The 17980-nt window shown below is 32.2% G+C and overlaps 3 protein-coding genes across 3 annotated transcripts; 1 reads left to right on the top strand and 2 right to left on the bottom strand.

The window, feature by feature from the left end:
• Nucleotides 1-3581: 3581 nt before the first annotated feature.
• w (eye pigment precursor family transporter white) lies at nt 3582-7123 on the bottom strand. The gene is made up of 7 exons (XM_070652480.1): nt 6694-7123; nt 5512-6219; nt 5242-5444; nt 4958-5176; nt 4783-4891; nt 4582-4713; nt 3582-4453 (listed from the first exon to the last, which is right to left on the bottom strand). Exons 1-7 carry the CDS (start codon nt 6739-6741, stop codon nt 3848-3850), a joined length of 2025 nt encoding a protein of 674 aa, XP_070508581.1. The 5' UTR covers nt 6742-7123; the 3' UTR covers nt 3582-3847.
• A 2961-nt stretch (nt 7124-10084) lies between these two features.
• On the bottom strand, nt 10085-14601 carry Pi3K92E (phosphatidylinositol 3-kinase 92E). Its single transcript, XM_070652195.1, has 6 exons — nt 14210-14601; nt 13665-13934; nt 11726-13455; nt 10631-11444; nt 10400-10519; nt 10085-10343 (listed from the first exon to the last, which is right to left on the bottom strand). The coding sequence occupies exons 1-6, from the start codon at nt 14351-14353 to the stop codon at nt 10215-10217; spliced, it is 3207 nt and encodes a 1068-aa protein (XP_070508296.1). The 5' UTR covers nt 14354-14601; the 3' UTR covers nt 10085-10214.
• Nucleotides 14602-15065: 464 nt separating this feature from the next.
• On the top strand, nt 15066-17682 carry LOC139099309 (28S rRNA (cytosine-C(5))-methyltransferase-like). Its single transcript, XM_070651736.1, has 3 exons — nt 15066-15691; nt 15749-16016; nt 16595-17682. Exons 1-3 carry the CDS (start codon nt 15557-15559, stop codon nt 17680-17682), a joined length of 1491 nt encoding a protein of 496 aa, XP_070507837.1. The 5' UTR covers nt 15066-15556.
• The last annotated feature ends 298 nt before the right edge of the window (nt 17683-17980 follow it).

The following is a 17980-nucleotide window of genomic DNA, read 5'->3' as shown; positions in this document are numbered from 1 at the left end:
CATGTGGCCATCACCTGAATGCCATGTGGTCACCAACTGGATGCCATGAGGTCACCAACTGGATCCCATTTGGCCATCACCGGGACTCTTTATGACCATCACCTGGATGCTATGTGACCATCACCTGGATGCCATGTATCCTTCACCAGGACACCATGAAAAGCTTGTGCCAATCGGGAAAGCATATTTTTTTTTTCAAAAACGACATTATTCAAACCGTGGACCCCCAAAATCACATTATTTAAACCATGGACCACCAAATACCTTTCAATATTATGACTATTGTGTAAATTCATTTTTATTTGCATAGGCTTCAAAATAACGATGACATGCGTGAAATTTCTCTATTTTTGTAAATGTCATTGACATTTGATAATATATTTATGTTATGCTATAAATTTTATAGGTAGGGATAGGTAGATCTGTGCAAAAAATGCCGCCTTATTATGACAAAAATTTGAAGTCCATAATGTAATATATATCCCTGAAACCGCATCAACAATCGACTCATACTCGGAAGAAGACTGACTGGTTTTTGTGGTGTGTCAAAGAACCCTGAAATATCTTCTTATTCCATTTGATACCTCGCCAAATTTATACAAAAGGCATGTGAAGCACGTGAGTAAGTTTTTTGAATCTTAAGTGATTATTTTGGATTTCATATGAAATGTGTTAATGGATGCAGTAGGCGTATTTATGTCTTAATCAAATCTTTGTGTTTGATAACTTAAAGTAAACATAAATTAATTTCCTTATAAATAGCTAGGCTTTACGGAATATTTTAATTGTTGCCATAAACTTAACATTTAATTATAGTTTCATGTGTTGCGAATGACTGGAGTAACTTGGGCTTTTAATGCTTATGAACCCATAAAAATACAAAAGACTAGATATTGCTAAGTGCTAATTTGCATTACCTGTTGGAATCATCATTAGCACTTAAGGAAATACAGACAGTTCTTGATTTGAAAAGTTGTTCTGTGAGTCCGGGATGATCACAAAACTTGTAAAGACGTGAATCCTTGTCATATCGACCTAACAGACAATGAGCATATTGGTGTTAGTTTCAGTCCGGCATTCCTTCTTTTGGGTTTCGTAGTATTGGATAAACGATGTCGACTTGCTAAGCCAACGCATACTGTATTAACCGGAACCTCGTTTGTCCCCACTATATAGCTTGGATTAACAGCTTCTCACCTCGAGAAAGTGGGGTTGGTTCTTAGTGGTGTTAGGACTAGACTACATGTATTCTGCATTCACCTCTTTGAGAAGCCCAGCATACTCACCTAAATGTGTTTCACTTGCAGTGGCAGAATTGCCTCCATATGATTCGATACTCAAATTCTACTCTGTTTAGAAACCACGCCTCTCTATATACTGTCTAGAAATCTTCAAAGTATAATAATGCTTTAAATTAGCATTCTGTCAAACGCTTCATACAGATCTAATAGGTTAGTGGTAAGAGTGATATGATCTAAAATCGTAGAAAACGGGTTCGATTCTCGTTCGGAACAAGTTGTTGGGAAAATGTCCATTTTTCTTGCTATACAGACAAATCTCAAGTTATTAAGTATCAAAATGAAGTTTCAACAGTTTGGGTTTGATGGTATTAAGAAATGATGACGGTTTTTGGTCCAATGGACGTTTTGCTTTCTTCCAAATCTGCACAGTTGTAGAGAAATTAGAAACAGCGAAAAAGCTCCCGAATCCAACAAGACTTTCCTTGGGATCGAACCAGGATCATTAGAATGGTATTCCGACGCTCTAATCACTTTACCATTCCCGCTTTTTCGCTGCCATTGATATCCATCACTTGATAACGATAAGAAAACTCCAGTGACCTGCAGTAATGTAAAATAATTAATAAGTGCTGTTTACAAGTTCAATCGCTTAAATGATCTTTAATTATATTTATCACAAATGGAAATGAACTTAATGGAATTTATTCATGTAAACACCTGAATATATCTTCGACAACAGATACATGGGTCCATTTGATTACATGACATCAAGTACAATGGGTTAATTGGTAAAATACTTTAAATTCCTTCAAAAAGATAAAACTTCCTGATTTATTGTAGATCCAAAGGTCCTTTACATTTTACGATTTCTTGACTTTGAGCTATGAGGAAGAAAATGAAGCCACAAAGGTGCTTAGTAAATGATAAGTGCAAAAAATAATAATCTTCAATGTAATGACGAACCTTGAAGGCTGCTACATTGTTCCATTATCATTGAGACTGAATTCATTAATTTTAATTATATCATGTATGCTTGTGTATCAAGTGATCATCTAGTCTATATATTATTTAAAATTGAATGCTAATGTAATAGATTATTGTGATTTGCTATCCCGAGCGGCACAAAATGAAGAAGACCATGTGGATGCCATGCTTCTTACATTTTTCGCTAATTGTACAGGTCAATTGTGATCCTTGAACTCCCACTGGAGTCGCCTGAAGCTGGCTTCCCAATTTTCGACACCAAGCGCAATACTATCTCTATCCACAGCTTCCTTATGTGGATTCCATATGACTGCCAAATAGATGCGACTTTCATCTAGTGTTGATCGACGTTGATACACAAGGTTCGGCGGAACCTTAAAAGCTCCACTGCGGAACCATTTTCAATTGTATCACTCGGGTTTGCCAACAACGTGATTATAAATATGTCACATGGACCATAGTCCAATCTTTCCGCATTTCCATATTTTGATGACGTAATTTTCATGTGATCTTTAATACACAAACATCACGTCTTCCTCCTCCTATCATGAAATGATTTTAATTTACTATATTTGGCAATCACTTTAATCATGGGTCAAGTTATTTTGATGCTTTCGAGATGATTAAATACCTCCGACTACACGTGCACTAAATTAGCATGAAAAATGTGAAATTTTGGATATAATGTTTCATTAGTGGCAATAAAAAACTTTATGTTTGGTTTGATATGCTTAATTGCTATTTATTTAAAGATACATAGTTGGATGCGACATAATTAAGACAGAATTTCAGAGACAACAAACAGCTAGCCACTTAATTTATCTTATGAACAATCCTAGGCGATTCCACATTTTTTGATGATGGGCTCGTGTGGCTGATTATCAGCAGAGCCTCAAAATTTACAAAATAAATTCAAATCCATTTGAAAAAGTTAAAAGTCATTGAACTGTGCCTTATAAAAATTTTGGCAAATAAAGTAAGTCAGTCAATAAAGTTGTCCACGCCTTGGAGACATTCATGAGAAGAAAAGAGCAACAGAAATTATGTAAATTGTCGTACGAGAAGTGATGTCTGTTATCAATATCAATATTTTATACAAGTCCCTCTTATGTCAAAGTCAGAAGTAAGTAAGTAAAGTAGGTTACTGAACTAATATTTTCACTTTTTTTTTTGTTTCTCATTGACTCGAACCTGATGATAAAGCAGTTACGCAATATTTTTGTCTTTCCAGTTTCATTCCTTCTTCTTCATTAAATTAAATTCCATGTGAAGGAATTAAAGAGCAATGTGTATAGGCAGGCAATGTGAAGAGTGTGAATAACAATTGTTTAAAGAGAAATGAAAGATATAATAAAATACTAGACAGTGTGGCTCGATATTTTGGTCAATCGGCATTTTGCTGTATACTTAATATTCATGAGTATAATGTAACACTTAAGACTTAAACACGGAAAGATATAAAGAGTGAATTATTGAAAGAAAGAAAGAAATAAAAAATTAATAATGTGAGAGAGAGAAAAGGCATCGATGAATTAGGTATGTATGCATGATGACTTTTATGTCTTTACGAATTTAATTGTATGGATGATGATGACTGTAGACGTCTGATTGTCTCGTTTTTTTTACTCTTTGCTACGTGATTTTGACAAGAGGAATAGATAGGCACCGACACGAAGTATTACAATTAAGCCTACTAATGCTAAAATGTCCCACCAAAAGTTGCTGGCTGTAAAGTTGAATGTTTCCAAAATAATATCTCCAGATGTTGGACAAGTAATGTTACGTGTACACATAATGTCATTAATTCCATCCCACTGATTGATCATAAGTGCTTCATTTCCATATCTAAACCATGAAAAGTATGATAACCATTTGAAATAATCAGGCACTGATGCAGCATTTAAGAAAAATCCTCCAAAAATAAGGAATGGTATGATTACTGGTGGAGCAATAGATAGTGCCATCGAGATTGACGAGCTTGCGCATGATATTAAATATCCAAACGAGGTTGAGACGTTTGCAATCAAACAAACAATTCCAATAGCAATCAAAAAGTAAGGCCATCCTCCTCTTAATCCTATCATTGGATATGATATAGCAGTAAATAAAATTGGAATTAATAAGAATAGAGGCAGTTCGGCAAGCGTTTTTCCAAAGAAGTAGGCACTAGCTTGATAAAGACGCGCACGTGATTCTCGTATAAATATAGGCTGTTCAGCTGCAAATACCTAAAAATAAACAACAAATAAAAATTAATATATTTGACATTGCTAAAAGATATTTATGTATACATCTTTATAAGGGCCGATGACAATATAGTCACGATGGCAAGATGTAACATAATAGTGATACTCACATTGATAACCGAAAAGACGTTTTGAAAAGTCATGTTTGTCAAGAAAAGAAATAGGGCTCCATTAATATTCATCACTCCGTCTTGATCCAAAATTTGTCCATAAAAGATAACACCGATCAACAAAGACACCATCTATAAAGCATAAAGATTATTCATGAAAAATGACCTCAAGATGATAACCATTGTGACCTCTAAACTTACAATCGTCTGACTTAATCGAACTTTTACCAGCATTGGCTCTTTCAAGACACTCAGCCATGCGCGCCATGTAATTGCATAAAATTGTGTCAACCAAGAAGCTTTAAAACGTCTGTAAAGGGCGTCAATAAAAATGATAATTAGCATGGTATATTTGTCCTCCATAAATCGGACTTACTGTATCTTCCTATTTGACAATCGTCGTGTTGCAACTTCTTCATCTGTGGCTAAATTGGAAGCTACTTTGTTGATCTCTTCAGCAATTGAACTAACAGCAAATGAGTCACAAATCTTCTTAATTGTAGTACGACACTCTTGTTCCTTATTTGGTGCTATTGCAAGAATTTGTACGAAAAAGTCTGCTGGGTTATAATTCACTGGACATGGAACGCCCAATCTAATAAGGAAAGAGTTACGAAAAATGAATAAAATTTAAATTAATTAATTTGGCGTCACACATACTGATCGAAAAATTCCGTTGCTTGATGCGGTGTACCAAGAAATGCGCTACGTCCTTCAGCGATGAGAAGTATCTTGTCAAACATGCTAAAGAGTTCCGATGATGGTTGATGGATTGTTATGATGATTGTCTTTCCTTTAGCTGCCAACTTTTTCAGCACTTGTAACACATTTAAAGCCATGAATGAATCCAATCCGGAAGTTGGCTGTTAATAATGAAAGTAATAAGATACAGTCATGTGATCATACATTGCATATTTTCGTATATCTTACCTCGTCACAGAAAAGTATTACAGGATCAGTCAATGTTTCCGAAGCAAATGATAAACGCTTACGTTCACCACCTGAAAGTCCTTTAATTCGTCCTGGACTTCCAATGATTGTGTTTGCACATTTCCTTAAACTTAATTCATTAATGACTTCATTAACTCGAGCTGCCTTTTGTGATTGTGTAACATCTCGGCCCATTCTTAACATTGCTTGGAATGTCAAATGTTCCTTAGCAGTTAATGAAGCAATGAAAAGATCATCTTGTTGGACATAAGCACTTTGAGAACGAATAGTTTCAGAGTCAACAGGAACTCCATTAATTGTTCGAATTGATGACGGCGATATTTTGACACCGGGAGGAGATCGGAAGCATAATGAGTTCATTAAAGTAGTTTTTCCAGCACCACTAGCACCCAAAACTGCTAAAAGTTCACCGCTATATGCTACACCACTGACATTTTTAAGAAGATGCTTCCTTGTGACAAATTCCTTGCCATTTCCAGTAGTACAACAACAACAAAACTTTTTCTTCATTCGCTGCCAAAACGGCGCTTGAACTTTTTGTTCTCCATAAACGTCTATTTCCTTCCATGAATAGACAAGTCGGTCTTCAATCGAAATAGAAGTTTGAAATTTATCAGTTCCATATGATTTTCCACTTCCACTGCTTGATGGTATTAACGCACTTTTATCGCTCAAATCATCTGAACCCTGTAAAAAGATCATTGAGAATTATCAATCAAGCCTTAGCTTATCTTTTAAATTATATGAATGAATGATTTTGTTGCAATTTGTTGTGCAGTCGGAATGTGAATTAATACTGAGAATTTATTATTTCATTGCTTGTTATTGGAAGTGAAAACATATAAAATAGATTCCAATGGACTGACTGCTTCGGGTAAAGGAAAAGTCGGAATGAAATTTGAAACTTGTTACAAATATATTAATCTGATTCACGGTGCGGGTGAATAGTTGAAATTTAACAAACTTTAAGTCTTGTTACCTAAAGATATATAGTCACCACAGGTAGACAGATCATATTTCAAAGAGAAATAAACTCAATTGAACTTTTTATCGATTGATTTTAAAGACATTTGCATGTCTTTTCATGTTTTCGGTTCATTTAAAGGAACTAAGTTACTAGATTCTCCACTGACATACATCAAAATAGCACATAATACTTACGTCACTGATATCTTCAATTGTATCGCCATCATTATTATATCGCAACATTCTTGTTAATATTCGAAATATTTGGAGATACACAAGAAAAAATGTAAAGAATACAAGATCCACAGCTTATTTTCACCAAGATCAAAAGTGTATCAGAAAGACAAGCACGTTATCTCGTCTTAATAAACCGAACGATTATGAAAGCACTTGATATGTAGGTGATCTACTAATTTAAATTGCAATAATCTACAAATTAGAGTTTGTATATTCAATTTAGTTAATTTAATTAATCACTGACAACACTGTAATATTTTCAACAGGACTCTGTTAATTTTAATGAAACGTGATCTATGCCTTATCTCTTGCCACTCAAAATTTAAATTTTGAGAATCTTGAGAATTATTTCTTAATGCTTCCTTATCCCAGCACGTTTGAAGCCAGACTAAATGATAAGAATAATAAATAACATGTTCTTGATCGATTCTGGTGCTCTCACCCTTGAAAAACTTTCTTAAATTTTCTCTCTTCCTTCTCTATTTACTTGTTTTTAGAGTACTCAATGAATTTTTGATGCATCACTGTTCTAATCATGTTTACTTGAGTGATTGTGCACTTTTCAGACCTCAAAAATATTTTCCTGATCATTTATTATTGGGCTTAGACGAAAAAAAAGTTCCATTTGCTAAAATCACTCAAAACGTTAAAAAACGACTTCTGATTAATAATCTGAGTACCAAAACACAAAAAGGGAACATAAATGCAGCCCTTAGTTCTTTTTTAGTTCATTAATTAACAAATTAAGCTAATAATTTTAATTTTTTTCGAATTTTTGTGAATATTTTTGTTGTTGTAAACACAGAAAAATTTGTATGGAAAAATTCAAAATTTTCTTAACGATTTTACAAAAAATCATTAATTTAACTACTTTAAACAGGTTTTAGACTAAATTTTGATATTTCACAATGTAGAGCAATGAAAAATGAACAAGTACGACTAATTTTCGTACCTTAGAATTCATTATTCATAAAATTACAAGCATTTTTGTTCAAAAATTCAGAAAAAGTAACAAATTTTCAGTGTCAGAAATCGAGTTTGTTTTTCAAATTTCGGCTTAATTATAGTGTTTTATTTAACATATTATACATCAAAATGTTCGTTTTTTAGAACTATACAAGATAGACTATTTAAATATTACCCTAAATATCCAGGAAAAGAGAAAAAAGCGAATTACATCACATTTCTGACACTGAATTTTTGAACGACTAAGCCCTACTAGTAATCTTTGAAAAATTATAAAAATTAAAACTTTATTGTGGATAATTCAGCATTTATTACATTTTAGGATGATAATCTAAGAACTTTATAAAATAACTTGGCGGTAACATCGCCGACTTTCAACGTGCAAATCAGTTCCTTATCGGAAAATTCTCGAATTATTTCAGACACCTTATTGCCTCTCTCAATTTGAATCATTTTGTCGCCATCAAGTGTAATTACTGTTTTAACTATTCGTCCATCCATTGTTTCAGTTTCAAACTCCTCTCCGAGTTTAAAATCCATAATGATACTTTTAAACGTAGATACTATATGGAATCTGTATCCATCTTCGCGTTTCTTAAGGCGGACATCTGGATGTATTGTATCGGCTATTTTTCTCAGAAATAAATTTACGCCAATTTCCTTCATGTATTCTTCAAAGTTTTCACTTTTTACCAATCTGTACACTCTGCCTTCCCAAGCCATATCTAGCTTTATTAATTAATTTAATTGAAAAAATTGATGCAATTTATATCAATAAAATTTCAGATTCAAGGACGAGTTCAGTTCAAAAAAATTTAATTTGAAATTTTAAAAACCGTTGAAATTTTCATTATTTTATCCAATAGCACGTGCCAGTCACATGGCACTAATATTTTTGATACAAATTGACAAGATTCAATTTAATAGAGTTTAAGGATTCTCATCAGACATGCTCATTTGCTCCCACTTTTCTTTTATTTTTCTAAATCATGAGAGAATCCAGAGAATTCCAGAGTCTTACATTCCACGATGCACAACTGACCTATGATAATCGGAAATTAGTATGTATCATGAAAATTGTCTGTAACAAAATAAACAAGGCGGCATGTTTTTAATTTTTCATTCATTTTTTCTTTACTTTATTTTTTTGTTTTAAATTAATTGCATAGACAAGGAAAAAATCATGCTCCATTTAATGATAATCATTTGCTGAATCACTGTGTACGCAGTGATTTTTATTTGTAAAGATTATTATTATTTTTATTGTATATTTTCTACATTCAAATGATGATTGAGTAAATGAGAAGAAGAAACAGTATTCACATGTTTTTTTTTTATTGCTTTTTTTTTAAATAAAAAAATTGTTTGAGAGTAGTTATCGGTAATTTGTAAATGAAAATGGATAGAAAAAATTGGATCAGTCTTGTAACACAAATTGTTCTATAATCGTCATCATTATCATTTTTTATAGATTTTTATAATTTTTAAATTAGAGTTGTTTCATTTTCTAGTAGCTTTTAAGATTTATATCTCCCTTGACTTGGAGGCACTGACAAAAATACGAAAAAGAAAGAAGCAAAGTTCCTTTTCTTGCTATCAATTATCTATGGACATGTGGGGTCGTTCCTCTATTATGAATCCCTTCCCCTCCACTCATAGTAAGTGAACAACCTCCATGGCATCTTGAGTACCTCAATCCCGGAATCAAAATGTATTGAACCTTGGACAGAGATCGAAGTTGACTAAGAATTTATATGGACACATCAACTGTATTCCATACAAAACACGAGTTGACTCCGACCTCTGACTCCAGGATTACAAACAATTCACTTCCGAGATTGAAATTCCACAATGTCATTGCCATCCATAGACAATGATACAAAAGGAATAATAATATTTTTTTTCATAAATCGACATCACAATAATTAAAAATAAACAGTCAAAAACATTGAAATAAAATCTTTGAATAATCATGCTAGAAATGGAGCATCTCTAATAACTAAATAAGGATGTTTATAACATCATTTAATTTATCCTGTAATCAAATTTCTTTTATAAATCTTTTTCACTTTGATATAATTTCGTTAATATTCATTTAGGTTAATTATGATATACTATTAATTATCACTTTAAAGCAATATGATGCAATATGCAAGGATTGTAGTTCGTACTACAAAATTCCTGGCTAGTATGAGAATTTTTATAATATATAATTATATTCAATTTAAGAAAAAGAAGATAATAATGAGAGATTAAAGTCACAATCATATAAAATTGAATTTTTTAATATTTACAACCTAAGTGGCACATTACATAAATGACTGTTCATTCATATGATGTGCTACTTGGGTAATTTTATCATATAACGAGATCGACATGTTCTTTTCTTCTTCCTTCCTTCCTTCCCTATTTTTCTTTTCTTTTCTTTCTTTCTTTCACTAAGCGTAAATTATTTACGCCAAAATTACTATGTGTGTAGATATTTACAAAAGCAACAGTTATACTGTAATCTGTCACTTGTTATTGTTTCTACTGATGTTGTGTGAAAACCAATTTAACGATGTTTTCCAACTGTTTTGCAAGGCTTCATCGAACTTTGATCGGAAATGGCGTAGTGCTTCATCTTCCGATAAATCGAGGACCTAAATGAGTAAACTTATTAGTAAATTGACATAAATATGGACATAGAGTTACATACCAAAGTCTCTCTCAGATAATTGAGATCCTTATCAGAAGATAATTCTGGTAAACCCGTAGAGATCATCATTGCGAACAGTGATAATATTAAAGTTCCGTGCTTTCGGAGTATCATAAAGGCCTGCAAATAATACAAAATTAATAATCTGCTTTTTGCTAACCAAATTAATCAGTGCTTCTCAAACATTCGTTAGTGCCTTGACACACAGTTTGAGAATCTCTGATGACTTACTTCTTCACATAATTGTTGAAATTTCTTAAATTCATCTGCTTCCTTATCACTTCTTCCCAAATTAATGACGTATACAAAATCATGTGTCAACACGAAAGGAACTCGTTCTCGTCTTATTCCAAATTTCTCCTTAAAATGTCCAAGAATGTGACCAAAATCGATGTGGAAGAGTTGTCCATTCTTTTTAACCATAATATTGTCAGAGTGTCGATCAGCAACGCCGAGAACGTACGTTGCAACACAATATCCTGCGCAGCTTAATGTAAACTCATTGCAGGCTTTGAGTAAAAGTTCATCTGTACTATTGTGATCTTTAAGCCACGAATAAAGTGAACCTTTTTTAAAGGCAGCAGTAGCTGTGAATTTGCCCTTCTCTTTCTGAATATTTGCTATTGTTTCGCTATCTAAAACTACTTCAATCATTCCTAATCGTCTATCCATACTTATACAACCATACGTGTTTAGATGAAAATCATGACCATATGACTTCCATATTCTATCCATAATTCTTAACATTTGAATGACTAACATATCTTGTCTTAAATCATCGCCATTCTTGAAAATTATATTAATATCCTCGCCATTTGGATCTATATTTTCATATTGAAATAATATTGGGCGCATTTTTGAATCCATGACTTTACATTTCTCTTTCTTGACGCTTCGACATCGGAAACTCGGGTTAAGAGGTGATGTTACATTTACAAGATCAGTAATCACATGTGGAGTATTTAAAAATTCCATCAGTTTTGATTTTGCCTTATCTTTTACAACTTTCTTCACTTGTTCACTTCCCATTTTCAATTTCTCAAGACTGTAACGAAAAATAACACAAAAATAGAATTGATAAAATATTTTTTTTTTGTTTGGAATGTTTGTGTGTGCATTATCGGCATTTTTTTCCTATTTTCAAGAATTACGTTGAGATCATGAACAAAGCTCAAAGTGTCAGGTTTGGGATTATGAGAGACGTAAAATCGTTTATCACAAGCACAACTGTGTCTTTGTGTAACGCATTTATTGCGATTAAAATACAATCTATGCAGCACAATCATTCATGAATATAGAGTATAGAATATGAATGAAATTACTCACCATAAATGCTGTCTCATCAATATTGATATATGCTCTTTGGAGCTTCTCAGATAGGCTTCTAGAATCAATGAGAAACGAACTTCAACAGACGGCACTTGAATTTCCGATCGTAAATGCCAAAACAGGAAATGTCCAATTCGTTGATTATTAAGGGCACGTTGCAATAAAAATTCTACAAGATCACAATAAAGATAGGGCTCATGTTTGATTGCTTGCACTAATTGTAGCAGATATAATTGCAAGTCCTCATCCTGAATTTTCTTCAAGCATTCTACAGCAAAACGACGAACATAGCTATCAGCATAGGCATAGTCGAGTAATTCGAGAGATCTTTCAATAGACATTTGAGGCCAATCACTAAGCATTCTAATAATTTCAGCTACTTCATCGCGATTATTCCACTCGACACAATAAAGTAAACAAGGCAAACCGTCTGGTGCATAAGCCATTAAATCATAACGTCTATCCCAAATTTCCTTCCTTTCCTGTTCTGAAATATCGGAAATTCGATCATTGTGCATATATGGCTGAATAATATTCGCAATTAGTTTTGGATCTTCTGAAATTCGCTGTTGACGAAAATGTTTTTCAGCATAATCATTGATTTCCCTTTCATTTGGATATACTAAAGCCATATCACTTGTATGATACGAATGAAAGACCATTGTAATGTGAGCACATTCACGTGTACGAGGATTTAATTCAACTGTACCAAAAGGATGTAATAATTCATCAGAGTCTGAATCTTCTGCATAAGTCCATGAATAAAGTGTCTGACCTCCGTTCTTAAATTGACTTTTATAGTCAAATAACGTTGTATTGACAAAATATAATGGATTAATGAATAAATCTTTTTGTGTATCCTTTAAACGTCTCGCACGGACATGTTTTGCATTTCTAGCTACTTCATAAACAACTAAACATAGACGTGCCATTCTGGGTATATTACAAACTTTAATATCAAACTTTAACGTCTCATTCCATTCTGCAAACGCTTTATTATTTTCATTTCCTATTGCCTTCTTTGACTCCGTATTTTGTTTCTCGCATAGGGATTTTCCACCATGAAAAATACCCGCTTGAATTCCTATTTCGACAGTCTTATTAGCATCAATATTTAAATTGTTGATTGTATTAATTGTAATTTGGAAATTATCTTCAACTTCCCATGTTGTTTTATTCTTTCCCTTCTTCCTTAATGTTGATGTTCCACCACCACCACCTCCTTTATTTTGCTTCTTCGGTTGATTTTTCTCTAAAATTTCAGCATTACTCGTAAAGACATAAACATCAGTCACATATGTCACGACGACCATCGGTATTTCACCACGCGATAATCGATCTTGAATATATAGAAATTGTATGAGCGGATATTCTCCGAAGATGTACTCTTCCTGACCGCATATCTTTAAAATGTAGTCATGCATTTTTCCACGATAATTTTTCAATTTTGATTGCTTCTTTAAAATTATTTGCTCAAGTAATTGCGATGGATTTATAAAACAGTGAACTTGAAGTGTGATTGTTGATATATTCTCGTTGGGTAGTTTCGCCACAATTTGAAATTCATTATTTTCCCTTAATACCGGTTTAACAGCATATGGAATTTCACTATTTTTCGCTAATTTTGGTGGATATTGATACAAGATTTTCTCTTTCAGAGTCATTTTTGAGCGACGATTTGCAATTTGTTCCCCCAACACATTTATATGGTAACGAAAATCGTTTACCTAAAGATGATAAAATAAATAAATGAAATGAAAATGTGAAAAAATAAAAATAATAACGAACTTGAGTCATAAGCATGTATCAGAGTGTTATATTGTATTTACGATGACTATGTCGTCGTCATAATACAATACATTATAATACTATTTGTTTACAACTTTGAGAAATACGAGGAATGGGAAAGAAAATAAGCACAAAATATAATGTATACCTCTGGATTTTTCAATGTTTTGAAGTCATCAAGTTTCTTTCCTATTAGACTATTAATATTTTTGTTTAAATTGATGTCTTCTGATTCATTCTCTTCACGTTCAGATATCCTAAATAATGCGAAATATGGTTGAACATCGCATATTCTCTGCGATTCATCGATAATTTCTTCCAAAAGCGCTGAAGGAGACTTGATAGCTTTAATGACGTACATTGCTTTATTACGTAGATGGCCGAACAGAGGATATTTTTCAGCCTCCTCCCACAATTCCTAGAAAATTTGCCAGCAAAAAGAGAGAGATAGAGAAGAAAAGAAAAAATTAAGCAATGAACGTAGGATTAAAGAAAAATCAACGCTAAAAATAGTGCATCGTATTTGTACATATGATAACATAGTGACGCATTTAGATATATTTTTATTTTTCATTCAAAACATCCAGTCAGTCGCATGAATGAATCACACGTTACTGGATTTTTCCTTCTCGTCATAACAGACGAGTATGAGATATAGATTTATGTATATGTATATATGTGTATAATGCATACCTCCTTCATTTCAAATAGAGTAATTGTTGTTGGACAATTAAATAATATGTAATTTCCATTTGGCATAAAGCAATGCACTGTAATATTATCATTCTCGCGGATCGGATCCGAATTCCACAAATCGTATTTAAAAGGTGCAACCATTTTAATATTTTTTTTTGTTATGAATTTCAAAAATTTTTTGTTTTTCTTAGAAATTTCTGAGTAAGAAGTTTTATAATTTCCTAAAACCGTCTAATTTACATTATTTCACATTTCAATTGGACTTATAATTGGTTATTATTATATTTTCCAGCTTTTCAATATGTTTTTGACCTTTTCTCTTTGGTTAAAAACTGTAATTTAAATAATATTTTGAAATTGTGTTATTTTTCGATTAGTAATTTTTACACTTTTGATTCGCCTCCTTTGATCGCTTGGTCTTGTTCCAATTTTCAAATTTTTTTTTCGACCACTCGTCCTTTTTGGCTCTTGAACGTTATGTCCTTCTTTGTTAATTATTTTATTTAAGCTGTTAGTATTTTGGGAATAATATTTTCAGTGATTTAAGAATGAAATTTTATAAAATTTTAATTAAAATCTAGCAAAATCATATTTCACCAAAATTAAATGGTGAATTTCAAACAAATTCAACTCAAAAAACTTTTGATTTCAAATTTCAAAAACCCGTTATTCTCACCAATTTTGTCCTTCAAATAAACATATTTTCTAAATTTTTTAAAAACGTTGGAACTTAAACTTTTTCTCAAATAATCCGTAGTAAATAATAAGATTCTAGAAGCTTTGTTTTTCTTCTTCCAAAATACCATATTTTTATTTAAAACTTATTTTTTAAGCAATTTTATTAATTTCTTAATGTAAAGTCATTGACTATAAGTGATTTTAAAGTAATTTGCGATGATCAAAACAACTTTTAGAGCCAGACGGATTTTTTTGTGGATTTTTTAGGGTTATCAACCCATGTGAACTTTTTGTAAACAACGTTGAACCTGAAAGGAAACGATAAAGCACTCAATCAGTCTAACATATCCATCATCAGTTTATATGCACTTGATATTAGCTTAGCAAGTTTCATTCAGAATATTTAATAAAATTTATTTTAAAAATTATGCTCAAAATATTGTAAATTTTTAGTTGAAATCCCTAATCTGCTAAAAATTTGAGCAACTAATAAATACAAACAAATTGAAAACATTAATTATAGCCTGAAATATTAATTTAAAGGTGTAAAATCACTACTGGACTAGTGTATAATCAACTGAATTATATAAATACATAGGAAATTGTAAGAATTGACTTAAAGTAAGTGTTGTTTTGGGAATAAAGTAACTTTATGATATAAGTCACATGTCTGAAACAACCGAGACCCCGACATACAGAAAAATCAATGTTCCAACTCAATACAGACAAGCTGCAAAGATTTTGCAGCAAGTCTCGGAGGGAAAGTCTCTCAAAGATTTGGTCTACAACAACAAGCATATTGTAAGTATAAATTAATTAATAATTTCATCAAATTAACACCTTTAATTAACATTTTAGAGAGTTGGAACAACGATTGCAATGTTAAATAAGATTCAGGCAAATGAACGACAATTGGATCAAATAATTGGAAAAACTGACATCCTTCAAAAGATTCCAAATAAATATTTAGCAACTTATTTAGTCGCAGAATTGATATTTGGACGAGGAGAATTGAGTGGATTTTCTAAGCCTGTAGAATGTGTTAGGTCATATCATGAGAAGTTGAAAGAAGCTCTTCTTGATCTCGGGGAAACTCCAAAAACTAACATAAACTTATATCATAAAGGTAAGGAAGACAATCGTATTAATACTATTTAAACATTTTACAGGACTTAAATATGAAACGAAATAACAAAAATGCGTTGGAACAAACTGAAAACCAATCAAGTGAAGAAGAACAGCAGCCATCAGAGAATCCAGCTGATGCTGAAGAATTAATACCTTATCATACAAGACAAGCATCTTGGGCTATTTTGTATTTACTTTTCTTCAGTGTTTTAATGTTTACTCTGCCTTTTGGTGCTTTTTATGGAACTAAACATTTTCTCAATGAATATTTCCACATTTATGGATTTGAAGCCAATTGTTGGTCAGTGTTGGCTGCTGTAGTTACAGTCAACATTATTATTGCTCTATATGCTATTGTTGGATTTATTGATGCCAAAAAAGAAGAAGAAACTGTAAATCAGTTTGCAAAAACCAAAGCTAAAACTAATTGATTCCTTTCCATCAAGTCATATTTATGCATGATTCCATTGTTCATAATTAGTATTTAATAAATTTTAACTGTTTTTACATAATATATGCTTATATTCTTAGTATAGAACCTGATTAATTATTTGAATTATAATTTTATTCTTACAGTACCTCGATATGTACGTCTTAATACGCTAATGATGAAAAAAGCAGAAGCAATGGAATATTTTGAACGTGAAGGATGGAAATATATTGAAAATACATTCGAGACTTATGATGAATTCCTTGAAGCAGTTAAAAATTTAGATGACGAGAGCTACCTTTCAGATTTTCATATTAAGAATCTTTACGTCTTTCCACCAAGCAGCAAAAAGTATTTTGCATCGAATGAACTAGCTGCTGAGGGAAAATTTTTACTTCAAGATAAAGCCTCGTGCCTGCCTTCATTTTTGTTGAGTCCACCTCATAAATCAACGGTTTTGGACATGTGCTCAGCGCCTGGAAATAAAACGACACATTTAGCTGCAATAATGAAAAATAAAGGCAAGATTTATGCTGTTGAAATGAATACCCGCCGGTATAATACTTTAGTAGAAATGACACAAGCTACAAATGCCACTATCATTCACACAATTAATCGTGATGTCTTAGAAATTACTGATGAAGATGTTCCAAACGTTGAGTATATTTTATTAGATCCATCGTGTTCAGGAAGTGGAATCGCAAATCGTTCAATAAGTGACAATCATAAAGATTCAAGTCGTTTATACAAGCTTTCAGGATTACAATTTAAACTTTTAACGCATGCCATGACATCATTTCCAAATGTCACTAGAATAGTCTATTCTACATGCTCTATTTATCCTGAGGAGAATGAGGAAGTTGTATTAAGTTGCTTACAAAAAGTCGGCAACTTCCGATTAGTCAATGCTGGAGAGATTTTAAAAAATCAATGGAAAAATTACGGTAATGAAAAGAGCTATCCAGGAATTGGACAGAATGTGCTTTATGCAAGCAATGACGATGATTGCAGTGATCTTACAAATGGATTTTTTGTAGCAGTTTTAGAAAAGTTTGATGGATTAAATGAATTTTATTTGGAAAAGCAGCAGAAAATTTCAGCTCATAATGAGAAATTTGGTAAAAGGAAAGCAGAGTGGACACCAGAAGCTAATGCAGAGGAAAATGTTGCTGTTGAGAATGAGGAGAAACCAGTAAAAAAGAAGAAGAAATGGATTAATAAATGCTATCAATAAAATTTTTTTTATAACGATTTTTTTTTTAAAAAATTTAAATTTTATGTTTTTTAATTTTTTTGTAAAATGATCTTCAATCTTCCGCCTTTCAGCAGAATTCACCAACAGTAAAGTAAGATTTACGTCCGTGGACAAGTAGAGTTTTAAATTATCTATCACTGGTCATTTTTGAAGTCAACAAAATCAAAAAGCCTTCTCAGTTTCAAACTAGCCGAAAATTTAAATTTGAATTTTATGCTCGTTTTTTGAGCAACAATGAGCAACACAGAATAATTTATTCGGCCTGATTAACTAATAT

Source organism: Chironomus tepperi, unplaced genomic scaffold (genome assembly GCF_022539635.2).
Source record: "Chironomus tepperi strain 1889 unplaced genomic scaffold, CSIRO-AGI_Ctep_v1 contig_48, whole genome shotgun sequence".
Taxonomy (NCBI): Eukaryota; Metazoa; Arthropoda; class Insecta; order Diptera; family Chironomidae; genus Chironomus; species Chironomus tepperi.
This window is presented reverse-complemented; position numbering and strand designations above follow the sequence as displayed.

What these genes read in the sequence shown, in the direction of transcription:
- w (XM_070652480.1), bottom strand. Translation starts at nt 6,741, where the DNA reads ATGTTGCGATATAATAATGATGGCGATACAATTGAAGATATCAGTGAC. An exon ending in TAATACTTTTCTGTGACGAG is followed by an intron (nt 5,445 to 5,511) that starts GTAAGATATACG and finishes CATTATTAACAG; the next exon opens with CCAACTTCCGGATTGGATTC. An exon ending in ACGTCTTTTCGGTTATCAAT is followed by an intron (nt 4,454 to 4,581) that starts GTGAGTATCACT and finishes GTTTATTTTTAG; the next exon opens with GTATTTGCAGCTGAACAGCC.
- Pi3K92E (XM_070652195.1), bottom strand. Translation starts at nt 14,353, where the DNA reads ATGGTTGCACCTTTTAAATACGATTTGTGGAATTCGGATCCGATCCGC. An exon ending in CTCTATTTGAAATGAAGGAG is followed by an intron (nt 13,935 to 14,209) that starts GTATGCATTATA and finishes CAAATTTTCTAG; the next exon opens with GAATTGTGGGAGGAGGCTGA. An exon ending in ATTATCTGAGAGAGACTTTG is followed by an intron (nt 10,344 to 10,399) that starts GTATGTAACTCT and finishes TTACTCATTTAG; the next exon opens with GTCCTCGATTTATCGGAAGA.
- LOC139099309 (XM_070651736.1), top strand. Translation starts at nt 15,557, where the DNA reads ATGTCTGAAACAACCGAGACCCCGACATACAGAAAAATCAATGTTCCA. An exon ending in TCTACAACAACAAGCATATT is followed by an intron (nt 15,692 to 15,748) that starts GTAAGTATAAAT and finishes TTAACATTTTAG; the next exon opens with AGAGTTGGAACAACGATTGC. An exon ending in CATAAACTTATATCATAAAG is followed by an intron (nt 16,017 to 16,594) that starts GTAAGGAAGACA and finishes TTATTCTTACAG; the next exon opens with TACCTCGATATGTACGTCTT.